The sequence below is a fragment of the Pelobates fuscus genome, chromosome 8 (assembly GCF_036172605.1).
Source record: "Pelobates fuscus isolate aPelFus1 chromosome 8, aPelFus1.pri, whole genome shotgun sequence".
Lineage (NCBI taxonomy): Eukaryota > Metazoa > Chordata > Amphibia > Anura > Pelobatidae > Pelobates > Pelobates fuscus.
This window is the reverse complement of record NC_086324.1, coordinates 123882871-123904584: the sequence shown is the minus strand read 5'-3', so window position 1 is coordinate 123904584 and position 21714 is coordinate 123882871. Positions and strand designations below refer to the sequence as shown.

At 39.6% G+C, this 21714-nt stretch overlaps 1 protein-coding gene across 1 annotated transcript; it reads left to right on the top strand.

Annotated features, from left to right (window-relative positions):
- The first annotated feature begins 20020 nt into the window (after positions 1-20020).
- Positions 20021-21170, top strand: LOC134571296 (serine/threonine-protein kinase N2-like). Its single transcript, XM_063429472.1, has 3 exons — positions 20021-20092; positions 20388-20468; positions 20970-21170. Exons 1-3 carry the CDS (start codon positions 20051-20053, stop codon positions 21168-21170), a joined length of 324 nt encoding a protein of 107 aa, XP_063285542.1. The 5' UTR covers positions 20021-20050.
- Positions 21171-21714: the final 544 nt, after the last annotated feature.

The window sequence follows — 21714 nt, the reverse complement described above, 5'->3', positions numbered from 1 at the left end:
GGCAGGTCTGGCGCCACGGAGTGGAGTAGCTCCGTGATGTAGGCTTGGATATCAGCCTCCGTGACAGTTTCTTTGACGCCGTGTATGCGGATGTTATTGCGGCGTCCCCTGTCCTCGAGATCCACCAGCTTAGACTCGTGTGTGTCTATTTTGGCTTGTATTGATGTGAGCTTGCCTGCGAGCTCATTGTGTGCGTCGGGCATTTCCGCCATTTTATCCTCCACTGTGGAGTTCCGGGTCCCCAGCTCACGGACGTCGTTCCTGAGGTCCCCGAGAGCAGTCTGCAGTGTCTGCAGCAGGTTAGTAGAGAGTACATCCAACCTGGTTTGCATGATCTCCTGCGTAAGCGTTGCTGCTGGCGGCGGCACTCTGTGTGGCAGCTCCTGTTCCTCCTCTGCGCCATCTTGGTCTGATGTCTGGGCCTGTTGGGCTTTGTGTTGGCTCGCCCTGGACGCAAAGAAGCTGGATTTTTCGGTTTTGTCGGACTTGTCCGCGGTCCGTTTAGTTTTGCTCTGAGACATGTTCGATGTAATATTTTCGGCAGAGCGTTTTTATTCTGGGTTATGGCCTTTTTCGTACGGAGCTCTCAAGCTATGCGACCTCTCCGTTCAGAGTCTAGGACACGCACCCGCCACATGGAAGATATTTTAAAAGTCTCATAGCCACATATAGTAGATTTCTTATTAGAACAAAAAAAAGACCTAATGGTATCAGACAAGATGCATACAAAAAAAGTACATTCTATAAATTAGAAGAAATTTCGAGATATTGTAACTGCATAAATAATGAAAAATTTTGCCACAGCTGTGTTTTTCCTTATGCTTAGCAGCACTCCTGTACTTTCATCTTGTTTAACTCATTATATTGATGTCCAGCATTTTCTTTTTTATTTGATCAGCAAGCACGTTTATATTTTCATAACACTCACCATGTCTAGCCTATTTCTGAGTCTGAAAGTTGTGCCTATATCACTCACTTAGACATGCTGCCTAGCTTGACTCTTCCTGTTCTTCTATAATGCATGTTTTTGTGTTATTTTCAAATAAAAGAGGCTAGTTTATTCTGATCGTGGCATATTCAAAACTACTATAGTGTAGAATTGTGCACTTTTTTTGCTGTTACCACAATTGCTACCGTGATCAAACTGAAATTGCCATACAGTCTTACTATATGCATTCCTGCTTATGACGTAATTATTATTGCCATCTAATAAAATTTGCCATGTCGTCATACTGTGCAAATTCATGTTTTGACTGTTGGTGTCACGCCTGTACTATTGTAACTTATGCAGAATCTAAGCCTCAATAAAAACAAAGATTGACAAATCTAAATAATGAAAAATCTTTAAAAGTAGACTGGATTTCATATTAAAATCACAAGGATTTTAATGCAAACAATAAATTAGGAGAAATTTCAAAATGTCACAGAAAAGGAGAGATTTTAAGTAAAAAAAAAAAAAAAAAAAAGGGCTGAGGAATAAGAATAACACATATTAGTAACCAATAATACAAATGCAAATTAATCATCTCATATAAAACCTAGTGTCAATTGTAACGTTGAAAAATATATATTTAAATATCCTATTGTCTGTAAATTGGGCGGGGCCTGACATCTGACTGAGACAGTGGCAGGGTGCTGGAGCTCCTCAGGGAAACCCTCACACTGAGCCTAAATTGGACTTTATAGTTCTGTTTAATGGGCAATACTTGTCTAAGCCCTGAGGAATACTCTACCAATCTTTTCAGCCCTGCTCTGCGTGTCACTGGCTGACCCAGCTCAAGATTACTTTGCCTGCGGTCTACAGTAGCACCTGAAGACAGAGAAGGTGGCAGATTCCCAACCTTGAGCTACAACCGGCAAGCTCAAAGCCCTGTCCATCCAACCCTTTGGACCGGTGGGGGATATCCCGGTCCTCACTAGTGTTCTGATACAGCCAGGCTCTGCTACTTTACTGCCAGTTAAGGAGTTGAGGCCTATCACCCAAAATGGTCACTACCCCACACTTGCCATGAGCACACCACCCACGTTTGTGGAACCAATACTCCTGGCAGTTGACCGCATCTGCAATCTATTTTGTAGGAAGCTCTATGGCAGGGAACTCGCCTACTTTCCTGTTGACTAAGCAGTGGTACCCTTTGAGCTGTCCTGTGGACCATCTCCAAGTACATATATCTCTACCACGTGTCTCCACACCGAAGCAATACACGCTTGTCTGCTCACTACCGCTTACCTTGCCTGCAGATGAACAAGCCCCTTTACTCCCAGCGGGACCGGCCCGAACCGGAGGCTTCCACTTGGTGTGGCCAGGCGCACAGAGGGAACAACACCGCAGACACAAGCAATTTCTGCAGACATGACTTTTTTGGAGCTGATCGAAGCGGACCATCTGGCGCATGGGGCTTCTTGTGGCGGCTTCTCTGAGAACACTGTAAAGAGGGGGGGCTGTGACTCTACATCTTCGGGCCTTAGCTGAAGGACATAGGGGCATTCATGGCAGTTTGGCTGATATCTCACAGTGTAGTTAACACTGTGACCTGACTGCTATAACCTTGCCTATCAACCTTGTGGTATTTACATATTTTAGCTACTGGAACTAGCCTGCTTTTACTTTACTCTAATATGTTCAGCATGTTTTTACATTTTTTTATTTCACAAAACAAACAAACGATATGACACTGTTTGCTCAGGAGTATATACATCTTCTGCATTATGTATGTCTGTATATTTGCATGATACTTCTCTCTTTATTCTGTATTGCCTAATACAATGTCTCAATAAAATAAACAGACAAAAAAAATCCTATTGACTGAACAGTTATGAGCTGCTAAAATCTGAAATCTAAGAAAAAAAAAAAGAAAATGACAAAAATAACTATCACTCGGTGAATTTACAATCATGTCTATGTTAAAACTTATGTGTTCTCTATTTGGCATATGTATTTTTAGTAATTTACAGACGGAGGATACCGCACTCACACTTGGGAATCCAGGTGCTTATCAGGCCATGGTTGGCAAATCCCAGTTAGAAGGTAAAATAAATTAGGTCCAGTCACTCAGGATTGCTGCAGAAAGGCAGGTCTATTGGAACAAAAAGGCCTTTATCAAATATTTAGGACATGCAAGTCCCTTGCTGTTTTATTGACAGGTTCAACAAAGTCTTATGTTTCAACCAAAAAATATTTACAAAAAAAAAATTTTTTTTCATCTAAAATAAGTACCCTTTAAAACATTATGACTATTCTATAAATGCCAAAGTATCTAAATCCAAGATGCAAAGGTACTAACGCTTCGATCTGTGTATCCACTCCGTTTCTTTTTTAGTGAGGATGTTTTAGGTATCCCCCCCTCTCCAATGTGGGACCACTAAGCCTATTTCTGAACAAAAAGGTTGAAACAGAACTCTTTACATTCATTTCGATGTTTAGGTACACTGTGCTTCTATGTATAAAGCTGAAATGCTCTATTAGCTAAAATGTAATTTCCTATTAGTTCTACCTGTGTATCGGATACCGAATTTACATTGTATCAGATAGATTACAGTCTTACTCTCACAGCTGACAAAATGCTTGATTTTAAAAGTTTCACCCAACAACACTTTTTATAAAAGCGTTTAGGTTTTACTATATATTAGAAATAAAAATCTTTAGATTATGATTTGTGTTATCTACTGTATTTAGGATTTTCAGTGCTTATAAATTATTTTAGGTTTGTTTGTTTTTTAAATACCTTTTAACATTCATGCAGTTTTGATAATGTTTATTAATTGCTTTTTAATGAAAATCGCTTTACTATAAAAGTTGGTTAAAAAAAAGCGGTGTGTGCCCCCTATTACCAGTTTATTTAGCGCACCAAAGTGTTAGGGGAACAGGAGAGAAAGGATATCTGTAGAGTATCCTATGGAGTGGAATACCCTACTAGATGCAGGAAACAGTAAGGGAACAGTAGAGAACTTAACGTGCAACCTTAATGCGTGAATAATAAAACTTAACTTTTAATGATACATTTCTAATATGTAAAAACTGGTGAGAGTCAACACCCACAAACACTAGTGTGTAAAACAAAATCGTTGTCTCCACTATATGTGTTCCTAATAAAAGGATATTATTCCTTTCTTCTCTCCCTTTCTGGAGCACCATGCAGGAAGTACTCCTTTTTATAGTGTGCATTAGACTGTTGTTTTCTTGTCACTACAAAGCTAAACTATTTTATTGGATCTAGAAATGGACCAAAGGTTACCAATGTGTCCCCTAGATTTTAGTCTAGATCTTCCAACTTGTTTTTTCAATGTATTACAATTCACGGTTTAATGAATGGACCCCTGAATGTTATATAATAATATAGTATATCCATATTTAAAGGAACACTATAGTCACCTAAATTACTTTAGCTAAATAAAGCAGTTTTAGTGTATAGATAATTCCCCTGCAATTTCACTGCTCAATTCACTGTCATTTAGGAGTTAAATCACTTTGTTTCTGTTTATGCAGCCCTAGCCACACCTCCCCTGGCTATGATTGACAGAGCCTGCATGAAAAAAAAAACTGGTTTCGCTTTCAAACAGATGTAATTTACCTTAAATAATTGTATCTCAATCTCTAAATTGAACTTTAAAGGACCACTATAGTGCCAGGAAAACATACTCGTTTTCCTGGCACTATAGTGCCCTGAGGGTGCCCCCACCCTCAGGGACCCCCTCGCGCCGGGCTCTGGGGAGAGGAAAGGGGTTAAAACGTACCTTTCTCCAGCGCCGGGCGGGGAGCTCTCCTCCTCCTCTCCTCCCATGCGGCTGAATGCGCACGCGCGTCAAGAGCTGCGCGCGCATTCAGCCGGTCTCATAGGAAAGCATTATCAATGCTTTCCTATGGACGCTTGCGTGCTCTCACTGTGATTTTCACAGTGAGAATCACGCAAGCGCCTCTAGCGGCTGTCAGTGAGACAGCCACTAGAGGATTTGAGGGCTGGATTAAACCATTTATAAACATAGCAGTTTCTCTGAAACTGCTATGTTTATTAAAAAATGGGTTAACCCTAGCTGGACCTGGCACCCAGACCACTTCATTAAGCTGAAGTGGTCTGGGTGCCTATAGTGGTCCTTTAATCACATACAGGAGGCTCTTGCAGGGTCTAGCAAGCTATTAACATAGCAGGGGATAAGAAAATCTTAATAAAACAAAACTTGCAATAAAGAAAGCCTAAATAGGGCTCTCTTTACAGGAAGTGTTTATGGAAGGCTGTGCAAGTCACATGCAGGGAGGTGTGACTAGGGATTTAACTCCTAAATGGCAGAGGATTGAGCAGTGAGGCTGCAGGGGCATGTTCTATACACCAAAACTGCTTCATTAAGCTAAAGTTGTTCAGGTGACTATAGTGTCCCTTTAAACATAGATACTTCAATAATCAGATTTGATAGATTGTGTATTATGACACTCTGGTGAGGTGTAACATCATAGTGACATCATTGCAGCATCATGCCTGATGACCACAGTTTACAGTATTCACTAGACATTGCTTGGACAGTCGACACTGCTTAGCTTTTGTAGTGATCAAGTAACTAAAAATGGCAGCGAGAAATATTTTCTCTTGTTTCCGATGCTTGTGCTTTAGAAAAGTAGGTAGATTACTTTGTTTCTTATACTTACCATTAACTGGGAGCTCTAAACTGTTAACCCAAACAACACTGTTTCTATGAACCCCTTAACTTAGTATATTATATTCAAATTCCCATGGCAGCCTATGGACTCCCCATTTTACTTTGTTCTTTATAGTTAAATACATTTGTAGCCATAAGCCCACCATTTCACTTAAAGGTACTGGCTAATGACGTACTGATAACGTACACAGCAGAATTATAAAATAGTTCTGTATTTATACCGAAATGCTGCGCATACAGACTTCAAACACCATGACCACTTCATACCACTGAAGTGGTCTGGTGTATGAAGAAACTCTTTAAATACATTTTGGTGGGAGCTATCTTTTCTCGGTCTCTATGGCTAATTGTATATGCGATTAGAATTTAATAATTATAATAATAGTATATGGTACATGTGCACTGTAGTTCTGGGATATATATTGACAAGGAGCCTGTGGGACAGTGAATTGAGAACCCCAGAGAATAAGTAATACCATTAAGAATATGGTTCGGAGTGGTGCCATAATTACTTCGGTATCTTAGTGGTATCTTGCTTTAAGTAAACTAATGTCTGTATTTGAGGTCACTTATAATAATTTAAACTGTATCACAGACCCATGTGGCAGCAAGGGAATGGACTATATGTTGGGTTTGTTTCATCAAAGTACTTGCAACGTTGTTGCAAAGTGGTTTTGGTTTTCTAACTTTGTTTTTGTCTTTTCAGCGCACAAGACGCAAAAAATCTGATGATGTTGAGCAAAGAGCAGAGGAACGTTCAGGTACATTATAAAATCTTTATATCTACCTCCATGGTGATTGAACCATTTTTTAACTTGCCGTGTTACCCTCCTGCAGTCTGGTAAGAGCTGACATGTTCAGTTCCAGTTTGGTGTTACATTCTCTGCAACACTGCCTTTGCTACATGTCTACTATCTCTTCTCCTCGATTTGGGAGCTGTAACAGTTCCTCTAAAATTAATGAGGGGCATAACTCGTGATATAACTCTGTTACTCTCTTACATAATTAATAGCGCTTATTGAGAAGGGGGAAGGCAGGTTAACACCCATACAGGTACTAGCCGCACACCTGCCACTTTTGATAGCTAATGGATGCAGGAGAAAATTGGGAGATTTTGGGGAACATTGGGAGATTTTCTGTGTGATTGGGAGGGCGCGCTATTTTTTAAAATTTATTACTACTACTTTTTTTTTTTTTTTTACATTTTGGGCCCCAAAGAATTTTGCACCCAGGGTAAGCGTCCATGTGGCGCAGCCCACGGTACGCCACTGACTATAGGGTTTGTGTTAAGTACCAAAAATTACTTTAGATCCTAGATTGCTGCTTTTTGTGTCAACAAAAGTGGCTTACCTACATTTTTAAATTTAATTTAACTTGGGCAGAATAGTACCAGTTGCCAGCATTTCTAATTTAAGTTTTGTCTTACTACTCATTTTTCAGTATGTTCCAAGACCTCAGTTGCTCTACAAGGTGACCCAAGTGCCCATGCAGACAATGGGAATTTAACTGCACTGCAAAAACAGCTCGAAATTGAGCTTAAGGTGAAGCGAGGTGCAGAGAATATGTTCCTGGCATATTCCAAAGGCCCTCCAGAAAACCTTAAATATCTTGAGGCATTGCAGGAAAAGCTTGAAGACATCGAGAATGAGATAGAAAGTTTGCAGGCACTAATTGACCAAGAAAACTTTATTAATAAAGATGAAACAACTGCACCAGTTCCAGAAACTGTTGTCACCGAGGTAACGTTGGAGACACTTCCTATTCCATCTCCAACACCTTCACATGGTGATCAATATCAGTCTTCAGGACACACTGAAAGAACGGATATACCGGCTCAGGTAAAGCTATACGCTTTTTTTTTTGTGTTTTGTTTTTTTCCCCACATATTCACGCAAACCTCGCCTTCGAAGAAAATTTAGATAACTGAAGTCCTGATAATTCCTGGCAAATGATTTGTGCGACATTGTGAAAAAAAGGTAAACACACTCGCTTCTTTGTCCACTATCACACCCATTGTTTTTGTTTTTAATTCTTCATTTGCTGCTCGTAAGCAATGTCGACTTATAGTGATCTGGAGTCAAACATATAATCAGTACAGCCAGAGCCCAATATGTAAAATGTACATTTTATTTTGTAGGTAGTTTAATTCTTCAATTTGTCCTGAAGCATCAGATACAGGAGTTTTAATAACTATAGGCGCTGCCTCTAAAATCACTACCACTTTATCACTCCATCCACTTTTTCTTCTTCATAATTCTCCCACACCCATTGCTTCTCCAGTTATATTACAACATACCCTGCTTCCTCTTCGTTTGTATGCTATTCCCGACTTCATTTATTTATTAATGAATATGTTTCAGACCCACCATTACAATCCCATGGACCAAAGGCCACAATTTTCATGCGGGTGGGCGGTGACTTTAATTTATAGTGTATGTCTTTTTTTTTCTAGAATGAATCCACTGCACACGTTCCAGAAACTGATGTCACTGATGTAATGTTGGAGACACCTCCTATTCCATCTCCAACACCTTCACATGGTGATCAACATCAGTCTTCAGGACACACTGAGAGTACTGATATACCGGCTCAGGTAAAGCTATACGCTTCTTTCTTTGTTTTGTTCTTTTCCCCACACCTAATAATCTGGAGTCAAACGTATAATCAGTACAGCCAGAGCCCAATATGTAAAATGTACATTTTATTTTGTAGGTAGTTTAATTCTTCAATTTGTCCTGAAGCATCAGATACAGGAGTTTTAATGACTTTAGTCGTTGCCTCTAAAATCACCACCACTTTATCACTCCATCCACTGTTTCTTCTTCATAATTCTCCCACACCCATTGCTTCTCCATTTATTTTCCAACATATCTTGCTTCCTCTTCGTTTGTCTGCTATTCCCGACTTAATTTATTTATTAATCAATGTTTCAGACCAACCATTACAATCCCATGGACCAAAGGCCACAATTGACATGGGGGGGGGGGAGGGAATTTAATTTATCCTGTATGTATTTTTTTTTCTAGGGTGAAACAACTGCACCAGTTTCAGAAACTGATGTCACTGATGTAACGTTGGAGACACTTCCTATTCCATCTCCAACACCTTCACGTGGTGATCAACATCAGTCTTCAGGACACACTGAGAGAACGGATATACCGGCTCAGGTAAAGCTATACGCTTTTTTTTTTTGTGTTTTGTTCTTTTCCCCACATATTCACGCAAACCTCGCCTTCGAAGAAAATTTAGATAACTGAAGTCCTGATAATTCCTGGCAAATGATTTGTGCGACATTGTGAAAAAAGGTAAACACACTCGCTTCTTTGTCCACTATCACACCCATTGTTTTTGTTTTTAATTCTTCATTTGCTGCTCGTAAGCAATGTCGACTTATAGTGATCTGGAGTCAAACATATAATCAGTACAGCCAGAGCCCAATATGTAAAATGTACATTTTATTTTGTAGGTAGTTTAATTCTTCAATTTGTCCTGAAGCATCAGATACAGGAGTTTTAATAACTATAGGCGCTGCCTCTAAAATCACTACCACTTTATCATTCCATCCACTTTTTCTTCTTCATAATTCTCCCACACCCATTGCTTCTCCAGTTATATTACAACATACCCTGCTTCCTCTTCGTTTGTATGCTATTCCCGACTTCATTTATTTATTAATGAATATGTTTCAGACCCACCATTACAATCCCATGGACCAAAGGCCACAATTTTCATGCGGGTGGGCGGTGACTTTAATTTATAGTGTATGTCTTTTTTTTTCTAGAATGAATCCACTGCACACGTTCCAGAAACTGATGTCACTGATGTAATGTTGGAGACACCTCCTATTCCATCTCCAACACCTTCACATGGTGATCAACATCAGTCTTCAGGACACACTGAGAGAACTGATATACCGGCTCAGGTAAAGCTATACGCTTCTTTCTTTGTTTTGTTCTTTTCCCCACACCTAATAATCTGGAGTCAAACGTATAATCAGTACAGCCAGAGCCCAATATGTAAAATGTACATTTTATTTTGTAGGTAGTTTAATTCTTCAATTTGTCCTGAAGCATCAGATACAGGAGTTTTAATGACTTTAGTCGTTGCCTCTAAAATCACCACCACTTTATCACTCCATCCACTGTTTCTTCTTCATAATTCTCCCACACCCATTGCTTCTCCAGTTATTTTCCAACATACCTTGCTTCCTCTTCGTTTGTCTGCTATTCCCGACTTCATTTATTTATTAATCAATGTTTCAGACCAACCATTACAATCCCATGGACCAGAGGCCACAATTGACATTGGGGGGGGGAGGGAATTTAATTTATGGTGTATGTATTTTTTTTTCTAGGGTGAAACAACTGCACCAGTTTCAGAAACTGATGTCACTGATGTAACGTTGGAGACACTTCCTATTCCATCTCCAACACCTTCACGTGGTGATCAACATCAGTCTTCAGGACACACTGATAGAACGGATATACTGCCTCAGGTAAAGCTATACGCTTCTTTTTTTGTTTTGTTCTTTTCCCCACACATTCACGCAAACCTCGTCCACTATCACATCCATGGTTTTTGTTTGTAATTCTTCATTTGCCGCTTGTAAACAATGTCGACTTATAATGATCCGGAGTCAAACGTATAATCAGTACAGCCAGAGCCCAATATGTAAAATGTACATTTTATTTTGTAGGTAGTTTAATTCTTCAATTTGTCCTGAAGCATCAGATACAGGAGTTTTAATGACTTTAGTCGTTGCCTCTAAAATCACCACCACTTTATCACTCCATCCACTGTTTCTTCTTCATAATTCTCCCACACCCATTGCTTCTCCATTTATTTTCCAACATATCTTGCTTCCTCTTCGTTTGTCTGCTATTCCCGACTTAATTTATTTATTAATCAATGTTTCAGACCCACCATTACAATCCCATGGACCAAAGGCAACAATTGTCATGGGGGGGGGGGGAAGGGAATTTCATTTATCGTGTATGTATTTTTTTTTTGTAGGGTGAAACAACTGCACCAGTTTCAGAAACTGATGTCACTGATGTAACGTTGGAGACACTTCCTATTCCATCTCCAACACCTTCACGTGGTGATCAACATCAGTCTTCAGGACACACTGAGAGAACGGATATACCGGCTCAGGTAAAGCTATACGCTTTTTTTTTTGTGTTTTGTTCTTTTCCCCACATATTCACGCAAACCTCGCCTTCGAAGAAAATTTAGATAACTGAAGTCCTGATAATTCCTGGCAAATGATTTGTGCGACATTGTGAAAAAAGGTAAACACACTCGCTTCTTTGTCCACTATCACACCCATTGTTTTTGTTTTTAATTCTTCATTTTCTGCTCGTAAGCAATGTCGACTTATAGTGATCTGGAGTCAAACATATAATCAGTACAGCCAGAGCCCAATATGTAAAATGTACATTTTATTTTGTAGGTAGTTTAATTCTTCAATTTGTCCTGAAGCATCAGATACAGGAGTTTTAATAACTATAGGCGCTGCCTCTAAAATCACTACCACTTTATCATTCCATCCACTTTTTCTTCTTCATAATTCTCCCACACCCATTGCTTCTCCAGTTATATTACAACATACCCTGCTTCCTCTTCGTTTGTATGCTATTCCCGACTTCATTTATTTATTAATGAATATGTTTCAGACCCACCATTACAATCCCATGGACCAAAGGCCACAATTTTCATGCGGGTGGGCGGTGACTTTAATTTATAGTGTATGTCTTTTTTTTCTAGAATGAATCCACTGCACACGTTCCAGAAACTGATGTCACTGATGTAATGTTGGAGACACCTCCTATTCCATCTCCAACACCTTCACATGGTGATCAACATCAGTCTTCAGGACACACTGAGAGAACTGATATACCGGCTCAGGTAAAGCTATACGCTTCTTTCTTTGTTTTGTTCTTTTCCCCACACCTAATAATCTGGAGTCAAACGTATAATCAGTACAGCCAGAGACCAATATGTAAAATGTACATTTTATTTTGTAGGTAGTTTAATTCTTCAATTTGTCCTGAAGCATCAGATACAGGAGTTTTAATGACTTTAGTCATTGCCTCTAAAATCACCACCACTTTATCACTCCATCCACTGTTTCTTCTTCATAATTCTCCCACACCCATTGCTTCTCCAGTTATTTTCCAACATACCTTGCTTCCTCTTCGTTTGTCTGCTATTCCCGACTTCATTTATTTATTAATCAATGTTTCAGACCAACCATTACAATCCCATGGACCAGAGGCCACAATTGACATTGGGGGGGGGAGGGAATTAAATTTATGGTGTATGTATTTTTTTTTCTAGGGTGAAACAACTGCACCAGTTTCAGAAACTGATGTCACTGATGTAACGTTGGAGACACTTCCTATTCCATCTCCAACACCTTCACGTGGTGATCAACATCAGTCTTCAGGACACACTGATAGAACGGATATACTGCCTCAGGTAAAGCTATACGCTTCTTTTTTTGTTTTGTTCTTTTCCCCACACATTCACGCAAACCTCGTCCACTATCACATCCATGGTTTTTGTTTGTAATTCTTCATTTGCCGCTTGTAAACAATGTCGACTTATAATGATCCGGAGTCAAACGTATAATCAGTACAGCCAGAGCCCAATATGTAAAATGTACATTTTATTTTGTAGGTAGTTTAATTCTTCAATTTGTCCTGAAGCATTAGATACAGGAGTTTTAATGACTTTAGTCGTTGCCTCTAAAATCACCACCACTTTATCACACCATCCACTGTTTCTTCTTCATAATTCTCCCACACCCATTGCTTCTCCAGTTATTTTCCAACATACCTTGCTTTCTCTTCGTTTGTCTGCTATTCCCTACTTCATTTATTTATCAATGTTTCAGACCCACCATTACAATCCCATGGACCAAAGGCAACAATTGTCATGGGGGGGGGGGGGGGGGAGGGAATTTAATTTATCGTGTATGTATTTTTTTTTCTAGGGTGAAACAACTGCACCAGTTTCAGAAACTGATGTCACTGATGTAACGTTGGAGACACTTCCTATTCCATCTCCAACACCTTCACGTGGTGATCAACATCAGTCTTCAGGACACACTGAGAGAACGGATATACCGGCTCAGGTAAAGCTATACGCTTTTTTTTTTTGTGTTTTGTTCTTTTCCCCACATATTCACGCAAACCTCGCCTTCGAAGAAAATTTAGATAACTGAAGTCCTGATAATTCCTGGCAAATGATTTGTGCGACATTGTGAAAAAAGGTAAACACACTCGCTTCTTTGTCCACTATCACACCCATTGTTTTTGTTTTTAATTCTTCATTTGCTGCTCGTAAGCAATGTCGACTTATAGTGATCTGGAGTCAAACATATAATCAGTACAGCCAGAGCCCAATATGTAAAATGTACATTTTATTTTGTAGGTAGTTTAATTCTTCAATTTGTCCTGAAGCATCAGATACAGGAGTTTTAATAACTATAGGCGCTGCCTCTAAAATCACTACCACTTTATCATTCCATCCACTTTTTCTTCTTCATAATTCTCCCACACCCATTGCTTCTCCAGTTATATTACAACATACCCTGCTTCCTCTTCGTTTGTATGCTATTCCCGACTTCATTTATTTATTAATGAATATGTTTCAGACCCACCATTACAATCCCATGGACCAAAGGCCACAATTTTCATGCGGGTGGGCGGTGACTTTAATTTATAGTGTATGTCTTTTTTTTTCTAGAATGAATCCACTGCACACGTTCCAGAAACTGATGTCACTGATGTAATGTTGGAGACACCTCCTATTCCATCTCCAACACCTTCACATGGTGATCAACATCAGTCTTCAGGACACACTGAGAGAACTGATATACCGGCTCAGGTAAAGCTATACGCTTCTTTCTTTGTTTTGTTCTTTTCCCCACACCTAATAATCTGGAGTCAAACGTATAATCAGTACAGCCAGAGCCCAATATGTAAAATGTACATTTTATTTTGTAGGTAGTTTAATTCTTCAATTTGTCCTGAAGCATCAGATACAGGAGTTTTAATGACTTTAGTCGTTGCCTCTAAAATCACCACCACTTTATCACTCCATCCACTGTTTCTTCTTCATAATTCTCCCACACCCATTGCTTCTCCAGTTATTTTCCAACATACCTTGCTTCCTCTTCGTTTGTCTGCTATTCCCGACTTCATTTATTTATTAATCAATGTTTCAGACCAACCATTACAATCCCATGGACCAGAGGCCACAATTGACATTGGGGGGGGGAGGGAATTTAATTTATGGTGTATGTATTTTTTTTTCTAGGGTGAAACAACTGCACCAGTTTCAGAAACTGATGTCACTGATGTAACGTTAGAGACACTTCCTATTCCATCTCCAACACCTTCACGTGGTGATCAACACAGTGGCGTACACACACTCTATGGGGCCCCGGTGCGAAACTGATCCGTGGGCCCCCCCCTACCGTCAACCTCTCCCCCCTGACTGTGGGCCCCTCCCCCCCCCGACACATATATACAGACACAAACACATACCCCCGACAGACACATACATACACACATGCAGACACATACATACAGAGACACACACGCAGACACATACATAGACACACACACATACACAGACATACAGAAACAGACACACACAGACACACAATCATACATACACAGACATACATACAGATACACACACACACACACACAGAGACAGACAGACACACACAGAGACACAGACACACATATGGATATACACACACACACAGACATACATACACACATGCAGACACATACATACAGAGACACACACGCAGACACATACATAGACACACACACATACACAGACATACAGAAACAGACACACACACACACACACAGAGACACAGACACACAATCATACATACACAGACATACATACAGATACACACACACACACAGACAGACAGACACACAGAGACACAGACACACATATGGATACACACACAGAGACACAGACATACATACACACAGATACAGACATACACACATACACAGACATAAATACACACAGACACATATACACAAAATGTTTCCTACCATGTGTGGGTCCAGTGGTGGCTCAGTCTGATGGGAGTCAGAGTTCCCACTCTGACTCCCTCCTCCTTTCAGTTTCCTCCCACGCGGGCTGTCAGTATGCTGGGAGGAGTGACGTGCGGTCACTTCCTCCCAGCGTGTGATGTCATCACAAGGGGCCCGGTCGCGCTCTTAAAGCGCCCAGTGCAGACCGGGCCCCCTTACCATCCATGTCCATCGGGTGGCCCTGACAGCATGGGCCACCCGATGGACCCCTTGACATGCGGCCCCGGCGGTTTGCCGCACGGGCCGGGGCCGCAAAGCGTGGCAGCTGCTACCCGGTCGCGGGAGGGCCGCAGGGCGGCCGGGCCCCCTGGAGTGCCGGGCCCGGTCGCAGCTGCGACCCCTGCGACCGCGGTACGTACGCCACTGGATCAACATCAGTCTTCAGGACACACTGATAGAACGGATATACTGCCTCAGGTAAAGCTATACGCTTCTTTTTTTGTTTTGTTCTTTTCCCCACACATTCACGCAAACCTCGTCCACTATCACATCCATGGTTTTTGTTTGTAATTCTTCATTTGCCGCTTGTAAACAATGTCGACTTATAATGATCCGGAGTCAAACGTATAATCAGTACAGCCAGAGCCCAATATGTAAAATGTACATTTTATTTTGTAGGTAGTTTAATTCTTCAATTTGTCCTGAAGCATCAGATACAGGAGTTTTAATGACTTTAGTCGTTGCCTCTAAAATCACCACCACTTTATCACTCCATCCACTGTTTCTTCTTCATAATTCTCCCACACCCATTGCTTCTCCAGTTATTTTCCAACATACCTTGCTTTCTCTTCGTTTGTCTGCTATTCCCTACTTCATTTATTTATCAATGTTTCAGACCCACCATTACAATCCCATGGACCAAAGGCAACAATTGTCATGGGGGGGGGTGGGGGGGGGAGGGGGGGAGGGAATTTAATTTATCGTGTATGTATTTTTTTTTCTAGGGTGAAACAACTGCACCAGTTTCAGAAACTGATGTCACTGATGTAACGTTGGAGACACTTCCTATTCCATCTCCAACACCTTCACGTGGTGATCAACATCAGTCTTCAGGACACACTGAGAGAACGGATATACTGGCTCAGGTAAAGCTATACGCTTTTTTTTTTGTGTTTTGTTCTTTTCCCCACATATTCACGCAAACCTCGCCTTCGAAGAAAATTTAGATAACTGAAGTCCTGATAATTCCTGGCAAATGATTTGTGCGACATTGTGAAAAAAGGTAAACACACTCGCTTCTTTGTCCACTATCACACCCATTGTTTTTGTTTTTAATTCTTCATTTGCTGCTCGTAAGCAATGTCGACTTATAGTGATCTGGAGTCAAACATATAATCAGTACAGCCAGAGCCCAATATGTAAAATGTACATTTTATTTTGTAGGTAGTTTAATTCTTCAATTTGTCCTGAAGCATCAGATACAGGAGTTTTAATAACTATAGGCGCTGCCTCTAAAATCACTACCACTTTATCACTCCATCCACTTTTTCTTCTTCATAATTCTCCCACACCCATTGCTTCTCCAGTTATATAACTCTGTTACTCTCTTACATAATTAATAGCGCTTATTGAGAAGGGGGAAGGCAGGTTAACACCCATACAGGTACTAGCCGCACACCACCACTTTAGCACTCCATCCACTGTTTCTTCTTCATAATTCTCCCACACCCATTGCTTCTCCATTTATTTTCCAACATACCCTACTTTCTCTTCGTTTGTCTGCTATTCCCTACTTCATTTATTAATCAATGTTTCAGACCCACCATTACAATCCCATGGACCAAAGGCCACAATTGTCATGGAGGGGGAAAACAACAACTTTAATTTATGGTGTATGTCTTTTTTCCTAGGATTCTGGAGCAGGCAATGAATATCCATGCTTTAATAAAATAACGTCTCCAAGCATAATCTCAGAAACAACAAAAGAACCCAATAACAGCGTGCTTCCAGCATCTGGCAATATTGAGCCAGAATGTCAACTCAGCCTGGAAGACTTCAATCTTCGCTGTGTGCTGGGTAGAGGAAAATTCGGGAAAGTAAGTTTAAGCATGAATACGAATACTCTTTCGAGGAAAAGTGTCTTAGCAAATGCAGTACAACACTAGAATCTTTTTGCGTTTTGTTTATGTATCAAAGTGTTTAAAACATTTACATTTAAAAAAATGTGCTACATTTATATGTATAAGCCAGTATATTTTTCTAAACAGGTCTGTTTTTTTATTTTACTTTTAAAATTTATCAGTTGGATACTATATTTTTGTCAGACAGAAAATCCACCACGATGATGTAGTTGGAAACGTTTGTAGGAAAGATAGGTGCAGATTTGCAAAATGTATTTTTTATATACACATTACCCCCAAAATTGTGATCTAACCACAAAAAAAGTCTTCAAAGGAAAAAAGCAAAATAAAAATGACAGGGAAGAAAAAAAATGCAATTCTGCCGTACCAAACTTGAATGAATTGATGCAAAATAAGAACTCATGCATACCTTTGTTTTTAAATTTAGGTGTTCCTTGCTGAACACAAGGACACTGAGAAAATCTATGCCCTAAAAGCCCTGAAAAAAGGAGACATTGTTTCAACAAAAAAGGTCCACCGGTCAGTAAACAGAGCTATTCATACCTTATCCTGTTTTATTTTATTTGTTATGATTTTTTGGAGAGCAGGGAAGTAATTGACTTATTGTTCCTTATCCAGTCTTATGAGTGAGAAGCACATTTTCCAATCTGTAAGCAGCATGCGCCATCCATTTCTGGTAAACCTGTTTGGTTGTTTCCAGACCACACATCATGCCTGCTTTGTCATGGAATACACTCCTGGCGGGGACCTTGTTACAAACGTTTACAACAGCAACGGTGCATTAACAGAGCCCAGAGCGACGTAAGTATAGGCAGCATTGTGCCCATATTTCTAAACCTGTAATGCTGTGTTTAGCAGCTGCTGGCATTGAGGTAGGCAATAAATTCCATAAAGTCTAGTTAGATTATTGGGAAAGAGAATCGTTATTTCACACTTATCTGACTGTCCAGGTCCCACGGTCTTTCCATTCTATACAACAGAAGAATTTTATACTTCTCCAATAGCATAACCAACTTTAGCCAATATGGATTGGCTGAGAGTGTTACTTTAAAAGTCTCCATGTCAGACCATAGAGTGACACAGGATTTGTGGAAAATAACTTTTTAATAGTACAAACATTGCCTTTTTTGTCATCTTAAAAGTAACCACCGCGTATCTTTTTTTCATAGATTTTATGCTGCTTGCGTTGTGCTTGGCTTGGAATATTTGCATTCCCAAAAGATTATCCACAGGTAAGTATAAAGCGCAAAAAAAAGGGGAGTGCGCAGTTATATTTGTTATATTTACAACACTGCCTGTGCTTAAACCTATTTGTTTGTCTATGTTATGGTTTTAAATGTAACCTTTTGAAAAGCCTAAACAAGGAAACCCATTAATACCTGCATCCAAGTGTCATCTAGAATTATGTAAAAATGATTAAAAACATTTTTTCTGCATTTTAATCTAGGGATCTTAAATTAGAGAATATACTTGTGGATAAGGAAGGATTTGCAAAAATAACTGACTTCGGTATTAGTAAGGAAGGTAGATATAATTTTAAATTTATACATAGATATTTGATAAATTAACAAATGCCTCTGTAACATCAGTGCTGGCTTCACACATATAAAATTATATCCTTAAAATTCAGCATAAAAACAAATGTGTGCTTGTTTCCTAAACAGCCATCAAGACTTTGAAAATGTAAAAATTGCTTTTTTTGGTCCTTTTATCTAGTCCGATTTTAATAAGTACAAAAACAAACATGCAATATTAAAGTAGAAAACATAGCCAAAAGGCTCTAAGGGAAATAGATCTAGACAATGATTACACGGAACTGTTAACTCCACATTACCAATGTGGCTGATGAGGATATAGAGAGCAAAAATTGGTTTCAAAACAATTCTAAATGGTTTGATATAAAACTGGGATATGGCGCCAACAGACTTTAGACCACATGAAAGGACCTGCACTGTAGTGATCATATTGCAAGTTCATTTACATAGTGTGCCCTAGCTGTGCCAGGATAGCCAGACATACAAAGGTAATCAAAAATTAAATTACAATTGTGAATAAATCCCACATTTAAACTTAGCCACATTCAAACATAATCTAATTCTGTACATAATTAAAAGTACATAAACAAAAAGATATCAAAAGCACAAATGAATATACTTTGTAACAAGGGATCATTGAACAAACCAATATGTGGATTAGATCTCAGGAAATTACTTTAAAAAAAATGTAATAAGAAAAACTATACAAAAATATTCAGCGGCTCTAATGTACAAATGCCTAACTGACAGATGTATGGGAATGTAACTTAAAGGGACACTATAATCACCAAAACAACTACGGCTCATTGTAGTTTTTCAGTCCCTATAGACAGGCCCTGCAGGTATTTTCATGCAAACACTGACTTTTCAAAGAAAAGGCGGTGTTTACATTTAAGCCCAGGGACACCTCCAGTGGCCACTCCTCAGTGTGCAGCACTGCCGTTCAGCATCTCCATGTTCGTAATAGAGATGCATTGATTCACTGCATCTCTATGAGGAGATGGGGATTGGGCAGGTCCACTTTTTACCCCGCCTCTAGCCCACCTCCTTGGCTGAGATAATCAATTCTGATGTCAGCCAGAGGCGAATTGGGGTGGGGTCAGCTCCGGCAGACCCTTGCGGCACTGGGTAGAGGTTTTAACCCTTTCTAAAGGCTATTGGAGGGGGAGGGGGGAAGGAGGGAGGGTTAAACCACTTGAATGGTGGTTTTGACACTATTGGATCAGGAATACCCTATAGTGTTACTTCAAAGGCAGGGAATGTACATCTTCAATTTAAATATAATTACATTTTGTCTCTCTCTGAGGAATTGGATATGGAGAACGAACCACAAGTCACTGTGGAACTCTAGATTACATGGCTCCCGAAATCCTCAAGCATGAAAGTTACACCAAAGCTGTGGATTGGTGGAGTCTGGGAGTGGTAATATATACAATGCTGGCAGGAGTGGTAAGAATAGTTTATTAAGAATTAATGGACGGAATCCTGACTCGACAAGCAAAACACTATATACCAATGTGTGTTTATCAACAAGATAATTCATCAGATTTATTTATTTTTATTTTCTTTACTTTAGACTCCTTTTGACGGTGAAGATGAATTTGAAAAGATAAATAACATCATCAATCGCAGATTCAGCTGTCCGGAGTTCATGTCTGTCCTGTCTGTAGAAACCATTGATGTAATCGAAGATGTATGTTGCCTATGCATGTTTAGTGCTTTTAACTTGGATGTTAGAGAGCACAGCGTGGTTGACTATAAGAGAGTGGGACAGGCAGTTACAGGCACATATGGATCTAGCTACAAAACGATACAGAATAATGTTATTTTTGGAGACCCATTTTGATTAAAAAAACAATAGAAATAGGAATCATAGTAATTAGGACAGTACATTATCTGGATAAACTGCTTGCAATTTTGTTTTAATTTATTTATTTATTTTAATCAAAATACCAAGCGCCATTTTAAGAAAAAAATGTCTTTTACAGTTTCTCAACATAAATCCAGAGGACCGTCTAGGGGCAAGTGAATATGACGCAGAAGATGTAAAGTGGAATCCATTCTTTCAAGTAAGTCCATTTTGTTCATCTACCAGCCATAGGTATATAGAGAGGAATGGTATATTCTACCTCAATCTTGTTTTTAGTTCCAAATGAAATTGTCACATGTCACATCTGGGGAAACCTACATTCTAACACCTAAATAAACATTAGTTCATTTGGATGCTTATTTAAATTTATGTACTTATGTATATTTGCATTAAATTCTTGTCCGTGAAGGCATTAAACGGCCAATGTAAAATGTCCTCTGTATTTGCATGTGTAGGAGCACAGTGATACAAAGGACATTTATCTTTGTCGAAACTACTTTCTTCCACTAATGAATGCACTGTAATCCTATCCGGTGACTTTAATAATGGATTTGTGAATTACATTGTAACTTGTGTAGAATTTAGTTTTTCAGATTTTTGCCAGTCTATATTTTCATCTTAATTTTATGACTTAATGATGCATATTCGTTATCTTTGTCGAAACCACTGTCTTCCACTAAAACGTTTAATTTGTTAACAGGAGATAGACTGGGATGAATTATTAGCTAAGAATGTGAAGCCCCCCTTTATACCAACCATCGATGGAATTGAAGATGTTAGGAATTTCGATGAGTATACCTCAGAAGATCCCATCTTAACACCTCCAAAAGGGACAAAGGAACTTACAGAAAAAGAGCAGGAAGAATTCAAGGACTTTGACTGGATTGCGAATTGGTCCTAAACAAATTAACATCTATGTAACAAAATCAAAATAAAATCCATTTTTTTAAATCACTTAATGCCATGCGCCCTGTAGTATAAATATTGCCAGTAATGCCCAGGTGTTAGATTTGGGAAAAGGGGAAAATCTTTGGCTCTTCCAAAGCAATTAGGCAGAAAATAAAAATATATTTGAGGTCAAGAGAGTTTAGTTCATGTTGCTCTTTGAAAACCATGTGGACAGCCATAAAAGCATTAAAGGGAAACTCCAGTGCCAGGAAAAAAATCAGTTTTCCTGGCACTGGAGGGTCCCTCTCCCTCCCACCCACCAATCCCCAGTTACTGAAGGGGTGAAAACCCCTTCAGTGACTTACCTGAGTCAGCGGCGATGTCCCTAGCCGCTGTCTCCTCCTCTGTGACGCTCCTCCCTGTGCTTCCATCGGCTGGTGGGCGAGACTGATCCCGCCCACCAGCCGAGGAGACCTAATGCGCATGCGCGGCAATGCCGCGCATGCGCATTAGCGCTCCCCATAGGAAAGCATTGAAAATGAATTTCAATGCTTTCC

Bases quoted from the DNA above. Each gene is read 5' to 3' on its own strand.
- LOC134571296 (XM_063429472.1), top strand. From the start codon at position 20,051: ATGTCTGTCCTGTCTGTAGAAACCATTGATGTAATCGAAGAT. The intron at 20,093-20,387 runs GTATGTTGCCTA...TGTCTTTTACAG, and splicing joins CCATTGATGTAATCGAAGAT to TTTCTCAACATAAATCCAGA. The intron at 20,469-20,969 runs GTAAGTCCATTT...ATTTGTTAACAG, and splicing joins AGTGGAATCCATTCTTTCAA to GAGATAGACTGGGATGAATT.